Here is a 15,345-nt window from a genome sequence, read left to right as displayed (position 1 = left end):
GCCGTACCTGAGAGGAGTTCGAAGGTCGGCTCCTAGAGAAATACGGGCTGGACGACGCGCTCCGGCTTTCGAAGCGAAGGTTCATGGAATGGGTGGAGTCCCCGGGGAAGGGAAGAAACGCGTCGGCACTCCTCCGGGAGTTCGAGGAAAACTTTGCGCGCCTTTCGGCGCTCGACCGAACCATCCTGGACACGAGCCGGGTCTTGCTGTTTGTCAAGTCGGTCGACGAGCGGGATCGGGAGCAAGTGGGCCTCTTGCTGGAAACCGAAGACGGGCTCACTACCGACTGGGCGGCTGTCAGGAAGGTCTGTGGCCGTTTCGACAAACGGCGAGAATGGGCGGATAACGGGGCAACCGGGTCGGGCTCGGTCGCAGCAAGGAAGCTCGAACCAGCGCCACAGGTGCGAAAGGAAGAGACCCGAGAGTGGTTGGAAACTGGTTCGGCTTCGGCCGGCGTAGTCAGAGGCTCAACCGGAGGAGCGGCGCTGGAGGAATTGACGAAGGCGATAAAGGACCTCCAAATCGCGCAGGCCCGAAGGGAAGGAGGCGAACCGGCTCGTGACCGACGGCCGGCGGCAGGAAACAGGTGCATGTGGTGCGATGAAGTCGGCCACATTCGGAAGGACTGCGGCGACTTCGCGGAGGCGCTGAGGAACAGGGTGGTGTACCTGTGGGAAGGACGGGTGCATGCCAGCGACACCCGAAGGGCCCTGAGCCGAAACGACGGGCGAGGTGGTATGAAAAGGTTGATGGAAGAGGCGGCGGCCCGACACGCGGAAACCGTCCACTACTCGGCGTCGGCCGGCATTCGAGTCGGGGGCGGCGAGGCCCGAAAGGAAAGCAAAGCCGGATTCTGGCCGACGATGCTAGAAGGCCTTGCCGGTGCAGGGCTTAAAAGGGAGGAATCGGACCGTGCGGAGAAACGGGTACGGGAGATGACCGGGTGGAGCGACCCGGTCGAGGAAAAGACGGGCTTCGTGGAAGCCGCTTGCCGGAACTACGAGGCTCTGGTAGAAGAGAAGCGGGTGGGGAAACCCGGGACGACCGGGCCCTCACAACGATACGAGACCCGGTCCGGGCCACGACGGGACGAAGCCGGCGGGGCCGGTACGCAAGATAAACCCCAGAAGGGCGGGTACCGTCTGGGGACGGAGATAGAAAGAGCCACGGACTTACGAAAGGTCCTGGAGGAACGGATCCTCGACAGCAAGGTGGAGCTGTCGTTACGAGAGGTGCTGGGAATCGCCAAGAAGGAGTTCCATGACTCCATCGTGGACTTAGTGAAACGGAAGAGGCTGTCGACGGAGACAGAACCGGAAAGACCGGTGGAAGTGCGGACGACGCACCTAGACGACATGGCGCTGGGAGACGAGTGGGCGGAAAGCCACTATTCGAGACCACACTGGGCCCGAGCGACCACGGAAACCCCGGTAAAGATCGGCGATGTCCAGGAACCGGTGATAGCTTTGGTGGACCACGGATCGGAGATCAATTTGATGTCCATGGACTTCTATAAGAAGGGCAAATGGCCGATCAACACCAAGCACGGGTGGAAAATAAGGGCAGCAACGCGCGCCACCGAGGAACTGCACGGGGCCTGTCCGAATGTGCGAGTCAAGATCGGCGACGTCGAGATTGACCAGCACTTCTTCGTGCAGGAGACGTCTTCGCATCCGGTCATACTGGGAGAGCCGTACATCACGGCGGCGCGAATGGAGACCAAGGTGCTGGACAATGGTTCGGCCTACGCGAGGGTCAAAAGCCAAGACGGGCGCCATTCGGTCCAGTTTCTGACGGTACGGCCGAACCACGAACGTAACCGCGACTCCCTCGGTTCCGAAAGCCGAGAGGATTTTTAGAGAGGACTGCCAAGGCGTGGGGCCGCGACAGTCCGGATGCTCCGGAAAAACCCCACATCTGTACGATAAAACCGTGTACAATAGGTAGGAAATTTTGCTTCTCCGGCAGCGGAGCATGTGCGATGGTCGGCATCGCCGGCCGAGAGAAAACAAAGACGGAGGGGAGACTTCGAGCGTGCGGAGTTCTCGGCCCTGACGAAGAAATCAACGGAGCCGTGGAGGCAGTCTCCTTCGACGACACCTTGGGAATGCTGGGGAAGGTAGTCGAAGAAGACCTTAACGAAGACCGGACGATACCGGTATGTTCCGAAGAAATGTACGAAGTCATCGCGGACTTCGGTCGATGGCTCGAGTCGGAACGGACGGCCCGAGTTAGCACCAAGTACAAGACTGTGGACCGGAAGGTGAGGCCAGTTGCGGCGCCCTTACCGGAGGGCAGCGAATCCCGAATCAAAGGGGTTGCATCGGACCCCAGCTTACGAGATCCGGCCTGCATAGGACACACCTTCACCAACGAGACGCTCCGCGAGCTGAAGATCGGTGGGGGCGGGTTCCTACTACCGGCGGAGGAAGACCGATTTCGGAGGATGCTCGGAAGGCACGGGAAAGCCTTCGCATTCTCACCGGAGGAAATCGGGTGCGTAGACCCGACGATCGTAGAGCCGATGGTGATATTCACGGTACCGCATGTACCGTGGAATCTCAAGCCAATTCCGGTTCCGAGAGCTCACATCCCGAAGTTGATGGAGCTGTTGAAGCAGAAAGTTGATATGGGCATTCTCGAGCCGTCGAGCGCCCCGTACTCGAACCGGTGGTTTACGGTACCAAAGAAAAACGGATCATTGCGCTTCATTCAGGACCTGCAACCGGTCAATAGGGTGACCATTCGGAACGCAGGGATCGGACCGACCATAGACGAGTTCGCGGAGGCCTTCGCCGGAAGGTCGATTTACTCGGTCGGTGATCTATACTCAGGGTACGACCAGTTCCAGCTAGCCGTGGAGAGCAGAGACATTACGACGATGCGAACTCCCCTCGGCCTAGTGCGGATGTGTACGCTGCCGCAAGGAGGGACCAACTCGGTGGCCCACATGGTGAATGCAATGAACAAGGTGCTGAGGGACTGCATCCCGGACATCACCATGCCGTTTCTAGACGACATCCCGATCAAGGGATGCCCGGTAGAAGAGAAGAACGAGACGATCGGGCCGGACGGATGCCGGCGATTCGTGGTGACGCACATCGACGACTGCGAGAAGGTGCTGCAAAGGCTAGAGGATGCGAGGCTCACCTTCTCGGGGGAGAAGTCAGCGTTCGGGCAGTCGGAAATCATGGTGGTCGGACATTTATGTGGACCGTATGGCCGGAGACCGTCTCCGGCAAAGGTAGAAGCCATCTCCGCGATGAAGCCTGATTGCAGCTCGGTCACGGAAGTACGAAGATTCTTGGGGGCATGCGCCTTCTACCACATATGGATCCCGCATTACGCGCACGTCGCGGAGCCGCTGTACGGATTATTGAAGAAAGGGCGAAGATTCGAATGGCTAGACAAGCACACGGAGTCGGTCCGGAAGCTGAAGGAGGCTCTTTCGGCAGCACCGGCGCTCCGAAAGGCCGTCTACAGGAAGGGCACCCCAGTGTACATAACGGTTGACACGAGTCCGACCGGAATCGGGTGGGTCGTCAACCAAGAAGACGGGGACGGCGATCGGTTTCCGATCCGATTCGGCGCGAAGGTCCTCAGCGAACGGCAGCGAGGATACGCCCAGGTTAAACGCGAACTCTGGGGTATCGTTTCGGCGGTGAAGGCCGACAAGGACTATCTGATCGGGACAGAGGTAATCATAGAGACGGATTGCATGCCGATTCTCGGCATGGTTTCCGGATGCGCGACGCCGGACCTGGCAATGCTCAGGTGGATAGCGTACATCAAGTCCCTGGACCCGGAAATACGACACATTTCCGGGAAAGACAACGCCATGGCCGACATGCTTTCAAGGGCGAGATTCGATGACGAGGGCGGCATGGTTTCGGAGGACGAAGAGGTCGGCGTGGACTTCTTCGAGACTGCGTATGTAACAACCGACGGGACAAGCACTCCGGCGCTTAACGACTTCGACGCGAGCAAGTACGACGGGGAGTGGCTGCAGATCGGTGGGTTTTTGAAGACAATGACGCCCGATGCGTCATGGACGAAGGACGAGGCCAACCGGATCCGGAAGAAAGCGTACCGGTTCTTTCTCCGGGATGGCTATCTATGGAAACACCCGAAGAAGAGGGACGACGCTCCGCCCCGGGTGGTGGCGATGAAGGAAGAACAGGAGGAGCTGCTGACGGCCTACCACGACAGCCCTTGGGCCGGACACCGTGGAACTTGGGCCACGTTCGAGAAGATAAAGGAGAAGTACTGGTGGCCGGGACTGTACCAGGACGTGCACCGATTAGTGACAACTTGCGAGAGCTGTCAGATGCACTCCGTGGTCCGACACCGGGACGAGCTTCACCCTACGTACCCTCCGACCATCCACTTCAAATGGATGGTAGATCTGGTGACGATGCCAATGGGGGTAGGACAGATGCGGTACCTGGTCCTAGCACGGGAGGATCTGACGAACCAGGTGGAAGGCCGGGCCCTTCCGAACAAAACGACCGCGGCCGTATGTCGGTTCCTAATCGAGGACGTGATATGCCGGTACGGGTGCGTCGGGAAGATTGTGGCTGACCGAGGGGAGTTGGACGCCGAAGAAGCCGCGGAGCTGTTCGACCGGCTGGGAGTCAAGCTCTCGCTCACCACTGCGTACAATCCGGAGGCGAATGGAAAGGTGGAGCGCGGACACGGACCGATCGTCAAGGCACTGGTTCGAGCATGCCGAGGCCAAGTCGGAAACTGGCCGCGGCTGCTACCTTATGCTTTGTGGGCAGACCGGACCACGCACAGTTCGGTAACCGGGTACATGCCGACGGAGCTCATGTTCGGCCAGAAGCCGATCATGCCGATAGAACGGACGATCTCCTCGTGGGCAACGGTCGACTGGAGGGACGAAATGAGCCGGGAGGAGTTGTTGGCCGCACGTATACGACAGCTCGAGCGGAGACCGGAGGACGTGGCACTGGCTGCGGAGAAGCTCCGGGTGGCGAGGACAAAGAACAAAGCCCGGTTCGACCGAACGCACCGGCTCCGACCGAAGAAAATCGACGAAGGTGACTGGGTGCTCGTCTACGACAGCAGCCTCGACAACCAGCACCGAGCTACACGGAAGTTCGCGCGAAGGTGGTTCGGGCCTTACGTGGTGCGGAGCGCCAATGACAACGGGACATATCACCTGGCGGAACTAGACGGCACGAGAATGGCGATACCGGTTGCAGGGAAGCGGATCAAAGCGTTCAAGAAGCGGCACGACGACGAGCCCGACCCAGCTCTCCTAGTCAGCAGTGACGAAAGATCCGAAAACGAGGAAGAACCGACGGGCGAGAAATGAAGACGGGCCGGTTTTCTCCGTCCCAACTCTCTTGGTGCATACCGGAGGATGCACGGTTAGGTGGGGGCGGATGTCGTGAAGAAAACCGTCCATAGGCGGAATCGGCGCACCAAGGCGTGGGAACCGGTTCTTCACGCGCGCACGCTCCGAGTTGTACATAGAAGCGAATTAGGAGGATAATCGGCGGGAACGGGCCCTAACACGAGTGGAGACAAAGACCGCGCGAACAGTCTTTTCGGTCGCGCGCGCGAGCGAAGGGACTGTACGAGTCGGCGGCGTAACTACGCGGATGCGTGAAGGACGAAGCGAATCCCTGTCCAAAAGGGACAGGGAATAGAGCTGACATGACGGCCTGCTCGTCGGCCTATATAAGGAGCAGGAAAGAGCTATTGCAGGGATCTCGCGCAGAGAGGACGAAGTGCTGTCGGACCGTTTCTGGACGCTTCTCTCTCTGTTTCCTTCCTTCTTGAGCTCCATAGCTTTCTGTGCAGGGTTCCGAGGAGGCTTGCGCTGTTTCGAGGAACGCCCGAGTGCTTCCGGCAGCACCTCCGACCGGCTACCCCTTGTGCGTCGAAGCGAACAGGCATCGGCATCTGTTCGCCGGCCTGCTCGGTTGTAACCAACCTGTGCCCCATCGAGGGTTGTAGTCGTGTTAGCCATTCTTGATATATATATTTAGTCATTCGCATCTGTCTGTGTCGGTGTTCGTTCGCGTTCTCTGTGCTGAAGGGCCGTGTCCCTGTGTATTCCCGGTCCTGCGTAGCCGGTTCTCTCTCTTTCTCCTCCCTCGCTTGCTCTTTGGTTCGAGACCCCCGCGGTCCCGCCTCGTTTCCACACGCACTTGCGTAATAACTCGACACCGGCCATTCTTCTGGCCTCCGTTTTGGCCGCGGTCCGGCTGTGTCTAACCGTTTTTGTCTTTGGCTCTGTTCGGTCCTTCTGGCCGTACGACCATCACTTTCTTTCGGGCCCTTCAATCGTCTCTATTTGTTTGTGCGTTTATTTCTCCGTCCTTCCCTATCTTTGTCAACGAAGCATAATTGCACAAACCACACATCATTTCGTGTTCATATTCGCCTTTATCGTGATCATCATCTTCTCCCTCTTCGTTAAGAATGATCTAGGTGGATGTGATGATGAGGATTGAAATGGTGATAATGAGGAGACACATTTGTGCTTGAACTTGTAAACTGTGGACAAATTTGTCTCTACTTTAACACACATCAGAGGATATATTTGTCTCTGCTTATGACTAAACATGGATGAGGGATGCTTAACACTTCTTTGTCGATTCATCGATTCCTTGTCTTGTTTTGTGACGAATACATTGTCAATCTTCAATTTCTCACTCACTTGTACAGTTCCTACACATCATCGCCATCATTTGTTGCTTTTCTTGCATCGCCACGTATCATTCTTGGACTCCGTCTCCAAAGGGGGATCCCATCGTGGTCGCCAAAAAGTGTTGTAGGTTTTAGAGTTAGGGTTAGGGTTAAGGATGATGATGGTTAACAATGACGAAGATAGACATGGTGAAATAGCAAAGATGATGAAGAGTATGATGGTGAGAGAGATTGACATGAAGATGTTGAGAATTATTGAGAAGCATTGCGGGGTAAGGATGACATTGATGAGCATTGCGGGGTGGGGGGTGGTGCCTAGAATGGCTCCACCCCCCCTCCCAAGGGGGTTCAACGTTGAGGGGGAGAGAGAGAGAGAGAGAGAAAGAGAGAGAGAGAGAGATGAAAAGAGAGATAGAGAGAAATGTTCATTCATGTTTCATTCATTCCCCATAAGGGGTTAAATAGTACAAGAGGGGGTAGATACATAGGGGTGTAAGCCCCATTGAGCATTCATACTGGACACTCACTCACACCTCCTCGTATCCATCCACATGCACACACGTGTGCATGTGTTCACATACGTATAGACTCACAATTACATTTATGCCTCCTACACATACACAACAACATCATGATAACATTCGACCCTTGATCATCACACTTGACTCTCCGTACATCTCGTACGGGGTAACACAATATGGCACACTTGTGGGAAAGTGCCTTGCACGTCGATCCCACATGCCTTGATGATGATATTTCTTCGACCGAAACTTCCATCGGTCCTTTCAACGATTGACTCCCTCGATCGGAGTGCTTGACTCGAACATCTTTGTCGGTCCGCAAATCTTTCCGCGACACGAACATTCTCATTCTGTCGACTTACGGACTTCGTGATGGGTCCAAAATCATGTCATGTATATGTATGTTCTTCCTTTGTTTTGAGTGTGTGTGAGTAGTCTTGGGGATTTTCAAAATTTTGGCGGTGTCGTTTTCTTTTTTTAAAATTTTGATATGTACCCTCGAGTTTTGAAAATTTCATTCAGTACCCCCAAGTTTCTGAAATTTTAGTTTGCTACCCTCAACATTTTAAAATTTCTTCGCATGCCCCTCTCTTCTCTTTTTCCCTCTCATTTTTTTATTTTATTTTTATTGTTTGTCTTCTTACGTTTTCTCCTGCGTGTTGTCTGCATCTTCTTCCTCCTTCTTGGTGTTAACCGTTGCTTCTTCTCCTCTTCCTGTCTTTCTTTTCCTCCTCTCTCTTTCTTCTTCTATCTCAGTTTCTTCCACTTCGTGTCTGTCTGTTCATGCCTTTCTCTTCTTCCATGACATCTTCTTTTTCTTCCTTGCATTTCTCTTCTCGCTTCTTCTTATTTTTTGTATGTCCACCTCTTTCTTCTCTGCGTTGTCTTTGTTTGGTTGTCGTGGTTGGTCGTCTGTCCAGCCCGTTTGGCCACTCCGGCCACTGTTCGGCTATTATGGCCGCTTCGGCCGCTCCTCGGCCACTCTTTGGCTGCTCGTCCGTCTCCATCTCTCGTTGTTTCGACCGGTTTCCGGCCCTTCTGGCCGCTCTTTCCGCTGTCTAGCCCGTCTGGCCATCTCTGTCCAGATGTCTCTGTCACCGATCTTGTCGGCCCTATTCGGCCGTCGTTTTTGGTCGACGTCCCCGTCGCTTTTCGACATCAATGTCGCTGTTACGGTCGTCTTTGTCCAGCGTGTCTCTGGCCGGTTGTACGCTGACTCTGTCATCGTTCCGGCCGCCATCGTTTTGGCACCATCTCCCTTAATGCATGGAATGAGATTGAGAAAATTCAAAAGATGTTTTTAAGCAGGCAATTAGGAGTTAAATACACTACCTCTTACCAGGTTATGCTCTTGGAAACAAGTGTTCGACCCATAGAGCTATTGGCACTCCAAAGAGTATATAAATACATTACAAAAGTCAAGAATATGTCGAATCATCGATTACCACATATTGCTTGGAATGTTGGATGTAAGCTACAAAAGAATCATAAAAGTAAGATTCTCTCATCCGGTTGGGTTGTTGACATAAGGAAGTGGTTTAGAAGATGGGGTTTGGATGATCTTTTAGATCTTTCGGGCAATGCTATGCAATATGTGATGATTGAGGACAGGTTGGTGGAATCATTAAGGATGACGTGGGAAGATGCTAAGAGGACAAAACTAGAATACTACATTGCAAATGTCAACCCTGAATGTTGGTTTCAATATAAAGCAAGAATGCTTATTGATCGTATCCAACCTTATCTCATTACTAATATGAGTAGTAATGCTCGTAGAGCCCTTACACTATTTCGCACTCGATCTCACAAGTTAGGTATTGAAGTTGCATCATGGTATCAAAATGTAACTAATTTGAAGACATGCAAAGTATGCAATGAAGGCATGGTAGAGGATGAACGTCACTTGCTCTTCACATGCTTGACATATAGTGCAATTCGTTCAAGATATGTTGACATACTAAGACAGAGTGATAACTTAAGCGCCATACTTAAGATACCACTGAGAAGGTTGAGCTCATATGTGCATGCTTTATTCACACATAGAGACTTTGTGCTTCAATGTATGAATACCCCTTCTTAGGAGGGAGACACATATCAAGAACACGTGTATACTTAGGTCCCATAGGTCAAAATTGGCCTCTTTATGGACGATAAAAATTCTAATTCTAATTCCCAGAGGTAGAGGAGGAACCGCACAATTCAAATATACATATTGAAATATAAGGTTCCACTAGATTAAGACACATATAAGGAGGGAGAATCGAGAAGGAACACGACTTCATTGATTTGGCTAGTGATATCATATGGAGCAAGATGTTGATAAACCAAGTTCCTTGCAAAGCCAACAATTTTTTGCCAAGTGTGAAGCCACATTTGGTGGTCTTTTGACATGAAATGGTGTCCACTAGACATCATGATATGGTGGCTTGGTTCACCATCAAGATGTTATGTGGCTCATCATCACGTTCTACATGAAAAGGGTTTCCATTGGATAAGTTGGTGTGGTGGCCTATGTACTCCTCATTTGAACCATAATCATGGCATACTTTTCTATCTCTTTGGCACAAGATATAGCAATTTGTACTAGACTATACACTCATGACTCTAATAGAAGAAAAATCTCCAAGATTGGCAATTTTTCTTTGCTCCCTATTGATATCTTTGCTAAAAAGCTAGAGTATCATTGCAATACATTAACCCATGGCAAATTGATTTCGGTAGCAAGAATAATTTAAGGTTGCCCCAGAAACAATTTGTCGTTGCTTTTTAGCCTTCATCTACCAATATTTTCTTTGTTATAGCACATTCATTTGTTGTCACAAGAACAAAAATGATGGCTATCAATCGCAGATGGTGTACCCAACTAAATAAAAGTATACTATAAGTCTATACCGACCATTGGGCATGTTATTACACAATATTATTATTGTCACCAAATATGTGCAATTCGCACTTTTGGAAGTTATTCTAGCTTTGGAGTGTCTTCTAGGATTCTACAATCAAATCTCAAACCATTTGAAATATTTTTGTATGGGCTTATTGGCTGATTTGGTTCGAAGGCAATCTCGTATTGTTTGCCTCTTTAGACATTAGGACTTTTGCAATCATTTGACACTTCGTCAATTTGTATATTATCCTTCTTGGCTATCTCAAATCTTGTAAGGACAACAATGACATTAAATGGAGGATCTCAACCCTCCTATTTCTTGATTTTAATTGTTTATTGACTAAATGTACAAATTGTTTTCATTTCATCTTACCTTGAGAAAGTCAATGCAAGAGGTATTACAAAATAAGTGTATGCACAAGTAAATTTTAGAAAAAATCTTACATGTCTTCCTTCAGCGAAGGTTGTTTTGCATTTACGTTTCGGTTGTTTCCTAGTGTGATTATAAGGAAGAGCAAAAACGTAGGTTGGCTCAATTCTTCATAAATAATTTGGGTTTCATCGACTAATCAACCCTCAACCTCTAGTAATTGGTTTTTCAATTTCATTTTTTTATTCACATTTACTAGTGCCACCCATTGCCATATCCTCTGTTGTCCACACAATATCTTTCAATCCCACCGAGAGCTCCTCCTGAAACTATAAAAGCAAAAGAAAACCTACAATTTAAAATACATACAAAGATAACAATTTTGTAAGCCACCACCCACATTCAACTCATTTATCTTCATCCTAAGTTTGTTACAGTCCACCCAAATAAAGTCCAATCAGCACCATTAAAATTATTTTCTATTAGGTGTCCACTTTTTTTTGTTGTGAACATTTGCATAATCATGCCCAGTAAAATGGTCATCCACGAGCTAATGGCCATACCCTTTGGCCTCATTGGCTCCATTCAAGCATGATAACACATATGTTCTATGAATTAAAGCATATATATATATATATATATAGAGAGAGAGAGAGAGAGAGAGAGAGAGAATTAACACAATAGCAGTTCTAATAATGAGGGGTTGGACTAAGGTGCTACTCAAAGAGTCCTTTATATGGCTAACACAATAACATTAAACACAATAAACATGAAACTATGTTCTGGCTTACCTTTTTGTACTCCAAAGTATCCCCATTTAATTTTTTTATATCAACCATGAACAAAGATGGTCCAAATTCAAACACCTAACATAATGACAAGTTACGAATGAGTAACGGTGACGCCCTTGAATATTCAGCTAAATGAACACAATGCAACTATATTAATTAATAACTCACTTCACTTGCCACTGTCAAACAACCTTTTCGTCCTGGCCTTTCACACTGCATCTTTAACTATGTATTGTGAACATGATTCACGTTAGTTAAGCATATGTTCCATCTTTAGAAATCAAATGCATAAGGGTAGTTAGTAATCATTATTTTCATGTACCTTGCAATTGGGTTTTTTCTCCACTTTAAAGCCAAAAGTTCTTGCAAGGGAGGCTATTTTGTGCAAAATCTCACTAGCCGGATGTCTGGATGTGAACCTTGTTTCATTCTTGATCAAACTCTGTTGTCAAAGAATGTAATTTAGAGATGTAAATTCAGAAGTTCCTCAATTTTGACTATCATATCTTCAAAACAGAAATATATACCTTTTGCTCTTTAAAAAGCCCAGACAGATCAAGACCATGAGACATGGAAATAAGGTCGAATGCATTCAGGAGGGAAGGCCGTGATTGCTCGACAACAAGCTTTTCCTACACAATTGTGATTCATGCTGAAACATAATGTATGATCATTGGCCATGATTGCTCAACAAGCTGCTTTTCCTATACAATCAGGATACATACTAAATGCTAATGTGTGTATTTTTTCAAAAAGATGCATGTATAAATGAGATGGTGTAGTGGTAAAGTTTATGCTTTATAATTTCTATGGTCTCAGAAACAAGTATGAAGCAGTAAGTTTGATGCTATTTTCGTTGTAAAGAGTTTTCACATATTGACTTTGAGCTCATTTCATGAGTACTTCATAAACAATCCACATAAATACTAGTTTATCATTGATATTCTTAACATTGATACATAAGTTAACAAGTCAAAGCTGAAGTATATGTTACCCCCTCTCCGCTACCAAATGCAGCATCCACATCATCAACATCCAGAGTTTCATAACAATTACACATGGAACGAATCTCTCCTACTTTGAACCATTCATCAGTTAGCACTTCAGCCATGGTCATCCTCTGCACAGAAATACCCAAGGATAGATAGATGTCTTAAGTAACGAACTTACAACACATAAAAGACGCATAAAATATCAACCTACATTCGGTCAGGAATTTTAAGCACCTTCCTCGGTTTAGGATTGAGAATTTTTTTTATAATATTCTTGGCACCTTTCGAGAACCAAGTGGGAAAAGTAAAATCAGCCTTCCCAATCTGGAAGGAAGAAGAGTTTAGGCATCATTTTGATGTAACATTTCCAAAATAAGGATTCGAAGGATAAAGAAACATCATACCTTCTTGTATAGTGATATGATGTTTAAATCATCGAATGGAAGGTATCCAGCTAGAAGCACATACAAAATAATTCCACATGACCAGAGATCAGCCAAGGAACCATCATAACCTTTCTCATTGAGGACCTATGTCATATACAGTGCAAAGATGCAGATTTAGCTTAGGAACAGCAAATACATCTGATCAAACAAGAGAGAACTCGTAAATACAAACCTCGGGAGCAACATAATTAGGAGTTCCACATGTGGTATGAAGCAGCCCATCGTCCTGTATGAACATGTAATTCCAGCCTCTTTTTTTACATAAAAGTAGTATACATACAAAAACCCTTCTAATCATGTTATATATATACTCTCCAATCATAATGGTTATATATATATATATATATATATATATATATATATATGGTGTACCCAGATCTGTTGATTCTGAGCTCTGGAGTTACTAGTCATTGTTCTCTTCATCTTTCTTTGTTGACTTGAATGAAATACTTGTATCATGTATCAGACAATGGTTGTAACTTTGTTCGAATAAATCATTACTACCACATTTCATAAATCTTCCGGACATTATTATAACATTCCATATTCACTGTCATATCACCACATTTAAGAGCCGATGTACATTTGGACACCCTCACCTGATGTTGCTGTGAGAGAGCACTAAGCCCAAAATCTGAGACCTTGAGATTCCCATTCACATCCAATAGTAGATTTTCTGGCTGATACACATGCATTGAGGAAATAGAAACACAACCATGAGAACCAGAAGTTTTAAACCTTTTTAACTCCCTAAACTCTTTGTTTTGCCTCACCTTGAGATCTCGGTGATAAACCCCTCGGCTATGGCAATAATCAACAGCATGAATAAGTTGCTGAAAGTACTTTCTGGCTTCATTCTCTGGGAGTTTTCCTGATTCCACCTTTAGTCGACAAATCAGTCAGATCAACGAATCGATGCATCATAATTAATCAAGCCACATTCATGTGATATGACCATTAGCTCATATGAAATAAGTAATCATACATTAATGGAATCTCTGTCTATACCAGTCAACCCTTTATACAGGCATAGGACATAATCATACAAAATAATAGAACCCTATTCATACAAATTCGCCATGCTTTCTTAGGTCTATGTTCAAACCATATAGACAATCATTGAGACTATGGCCAACCAGATGGAAGGATATCATCATAAGGTACTGGATCCCTATTTATAAAAGTTTAGATCTATGACCCCATCATAGCTATCCAGATTAGTGGCCATCCATGAGCTAATGAGCATGTTTCCTAACTAATCTACTACATTAATGTAGGGGAGAAGGTAGGTAGTTGTTTATAATGCAATCGAACTAATATCTGATGAGAAAAAAACCCTACAATTCTCTGGAAGAGTTCACCCCCATTCGCATACTCAAGCACAATGTAGATCTTCTTTTTGCTTGCCAAAACCTGTGTAAAAGTCAACAATCTGGTAATCAACAGGTTCATCGAGAGAAAAACGATAGTTGTACACGTATGATAAAACACCTCTTTTAAATGAACCACATTTGGATGTTTAATGAGCTTCATTGTTGTTATCTCTCTCTTCATCTAGCATTTAGAAACAAAAAGTAAATTTCAGGGTTTTCAAATTAGAACTTTATGTCATTTTGAAATTGAAAGTCTATGGTTACCTGAGTAGCCATCTTATGCTTCAATATATGTTCTTTATCAATAATTTTGATAGCAAAAGCCTCTCCAGTTTCTCTGTTTCTTGCAAATTTGACCGTAGCAAAGCTTCCTTCGCCCAGAGTTCGGCCCAGCTGATACCTACCCACAGACTTAATATCATGCACGGTCATGGCAGAAGAAGAAGCACAAAAAGAATGCAGGTTACGGTTGGGGTTAGAATCTAAGGTTTGGGGTTAGCTAGAGAGGAGTTTATGTCTCAGTTTACAGGGATGAATTTAGGATTAGTGATGACTTTAAGGGTTCATATCTCTTGTTTCCTCACAGCAACTCTCTGTTTTTTGTGTTCTGTAAAATTCTCTGTTTCTCTTCTTCTTCTTCTTCTTCGTCGTCATCATCAGCATCTTCTTCTTCTTCGTCTTCTTTCTCTGTGCATTAAATCAAATGGAAGCGTATATCTCGCGGGATTGGAATCACGAGCATGGTGTGGGTGTGTGTGTGTGTGTTTGTAGAGAGAGAGAAAGGAGAGTGTGTGTGTGTGTTTGTAGAGAGAGAGAAAGGAGAGAGTGTGTGTGTGTGTGTTTGTAGAGAGAGAGAAAGGAGAGAGTGTGTGTGTGTGTGTTTGTAGAGAGAGAGAAAGGAGAGAGTGTGTGTGTGTGTGTGTGTTTGTAGAGAGAGAGAAAGGAGAGTGTGTGTGTGTGTGTGTTTGTAGAGAGAGAGAAAGGAGAGTGTGTGTGTGTGTGTGTTTGTAGAGAGAGAGAAAGGAGAGTGTGTGTGTCTGTGTGTTTGTAGAGAGAGAGAGAAAGGAGAGAGTGTGTGTGTGTATTTGTAGAGAGAGAGGAAGGAGAGAGTGTGTGTGTGTTTGGAGAGAGAGTGAAAGGAGAGTGTGTGTGTGTAGAGAGAGAGAGAGAGTATGTGTGTCACGTGTGTGTAAAACGAGAGAAAACTCACGTGCCAGCAAACAACCTCATGGTAAGGTGTGAACGAAGGACCTCCTGGGTTCCGTCAATGGACAAGTGTCGGCA

General features: G+C 47.2%; 1 protein-coding gene across 1 annotated transcript; it reads right to left on the bottom strand.

Annotated features, from left to right (window-relative positions):
- Positions 1-10,373: 10,373 nt before the first annotated feature.
- LOC147866725 (CBL-interacting protein kinase 23-like) lies at positions 10,374-14,754 on the bottom strand. Its single transcript, XM_087317190.1, has 14 exons — positions 14,326-14,754; positions 14,180-14,242; positions 14,030-14,101; positions 13,462-13,569; positions 13,288-13,368; positions 12,861-12,914; positions 12,647-12,772; positions 12,477-12,566; positions 12,245-12,370; positions 11,778-11,882; positions 11,573-11,692; positions 11,419-11,475; positions 11,251-11,325; positions 10,374-10,788 (listed from the first exon to the last, which is right to left on the bottom strand). The coding sequence occupies exons 1-14, from the start codon at positions 14,491-14,493 to the stop codon at positions 10,702-10,704; spliced, it is 1,332 nt and encodes a 443-aa protein (XP_087173316.1). The 5' UTR covers positions 14,494-14,754; the 3' UTR covers positions 10,374-10,701.
- Positions 14,755-15,345: the final 591 nt, after the last annotated feature.

Source organism: Azolla caroliniana, unplaced genomic scaffold (genome assembly GCF_043228905.1).
Source record: "Azolla caroliniana isolate FFs.n. ecotype wild unplaced genomic scaffold, voAzoCaro1.0.p SCAF_3, whole genome shotgun sequence".
In the NCBI taxonomy this organism is placed as follows: Eukaryota; Viridiplantae; Streptophyta; class Polypodiopsida; order Salviniales; family Salviniaceae; genus Azolla; species Azolla caroliniana.
The sequence above is the reverse complement of the archived record's forward strand: the minus strand, read 5'-3'. Positions and strand labels throughout refer to the sequence as shown.

Bases quoted from the DNA above. Each gene is read 5' to 3' on its own strand.
- LOC147866725 (XM_087317190.1), bottom strand. From the start codon at position 14,493: ATGACCGTGCATGATATTAAGTCTGTGGGTAGGTATCAGCTGGGCCGA. The intron at 13,570-14,029 runs GTAGGGTTTTTT...TGTCGACTAAAG, and splicing joins GTGAACTCTTCCAGAGAATT to GTGGAATCAGGAAAACTCCC. The intron at 12,915-13,287 runs GTGAGGGTGTCC...ATGTTCATACAG, and splicing joins CTCTCTCACAGCAACATCAG to GACGATGGGCTGCTTCATAC.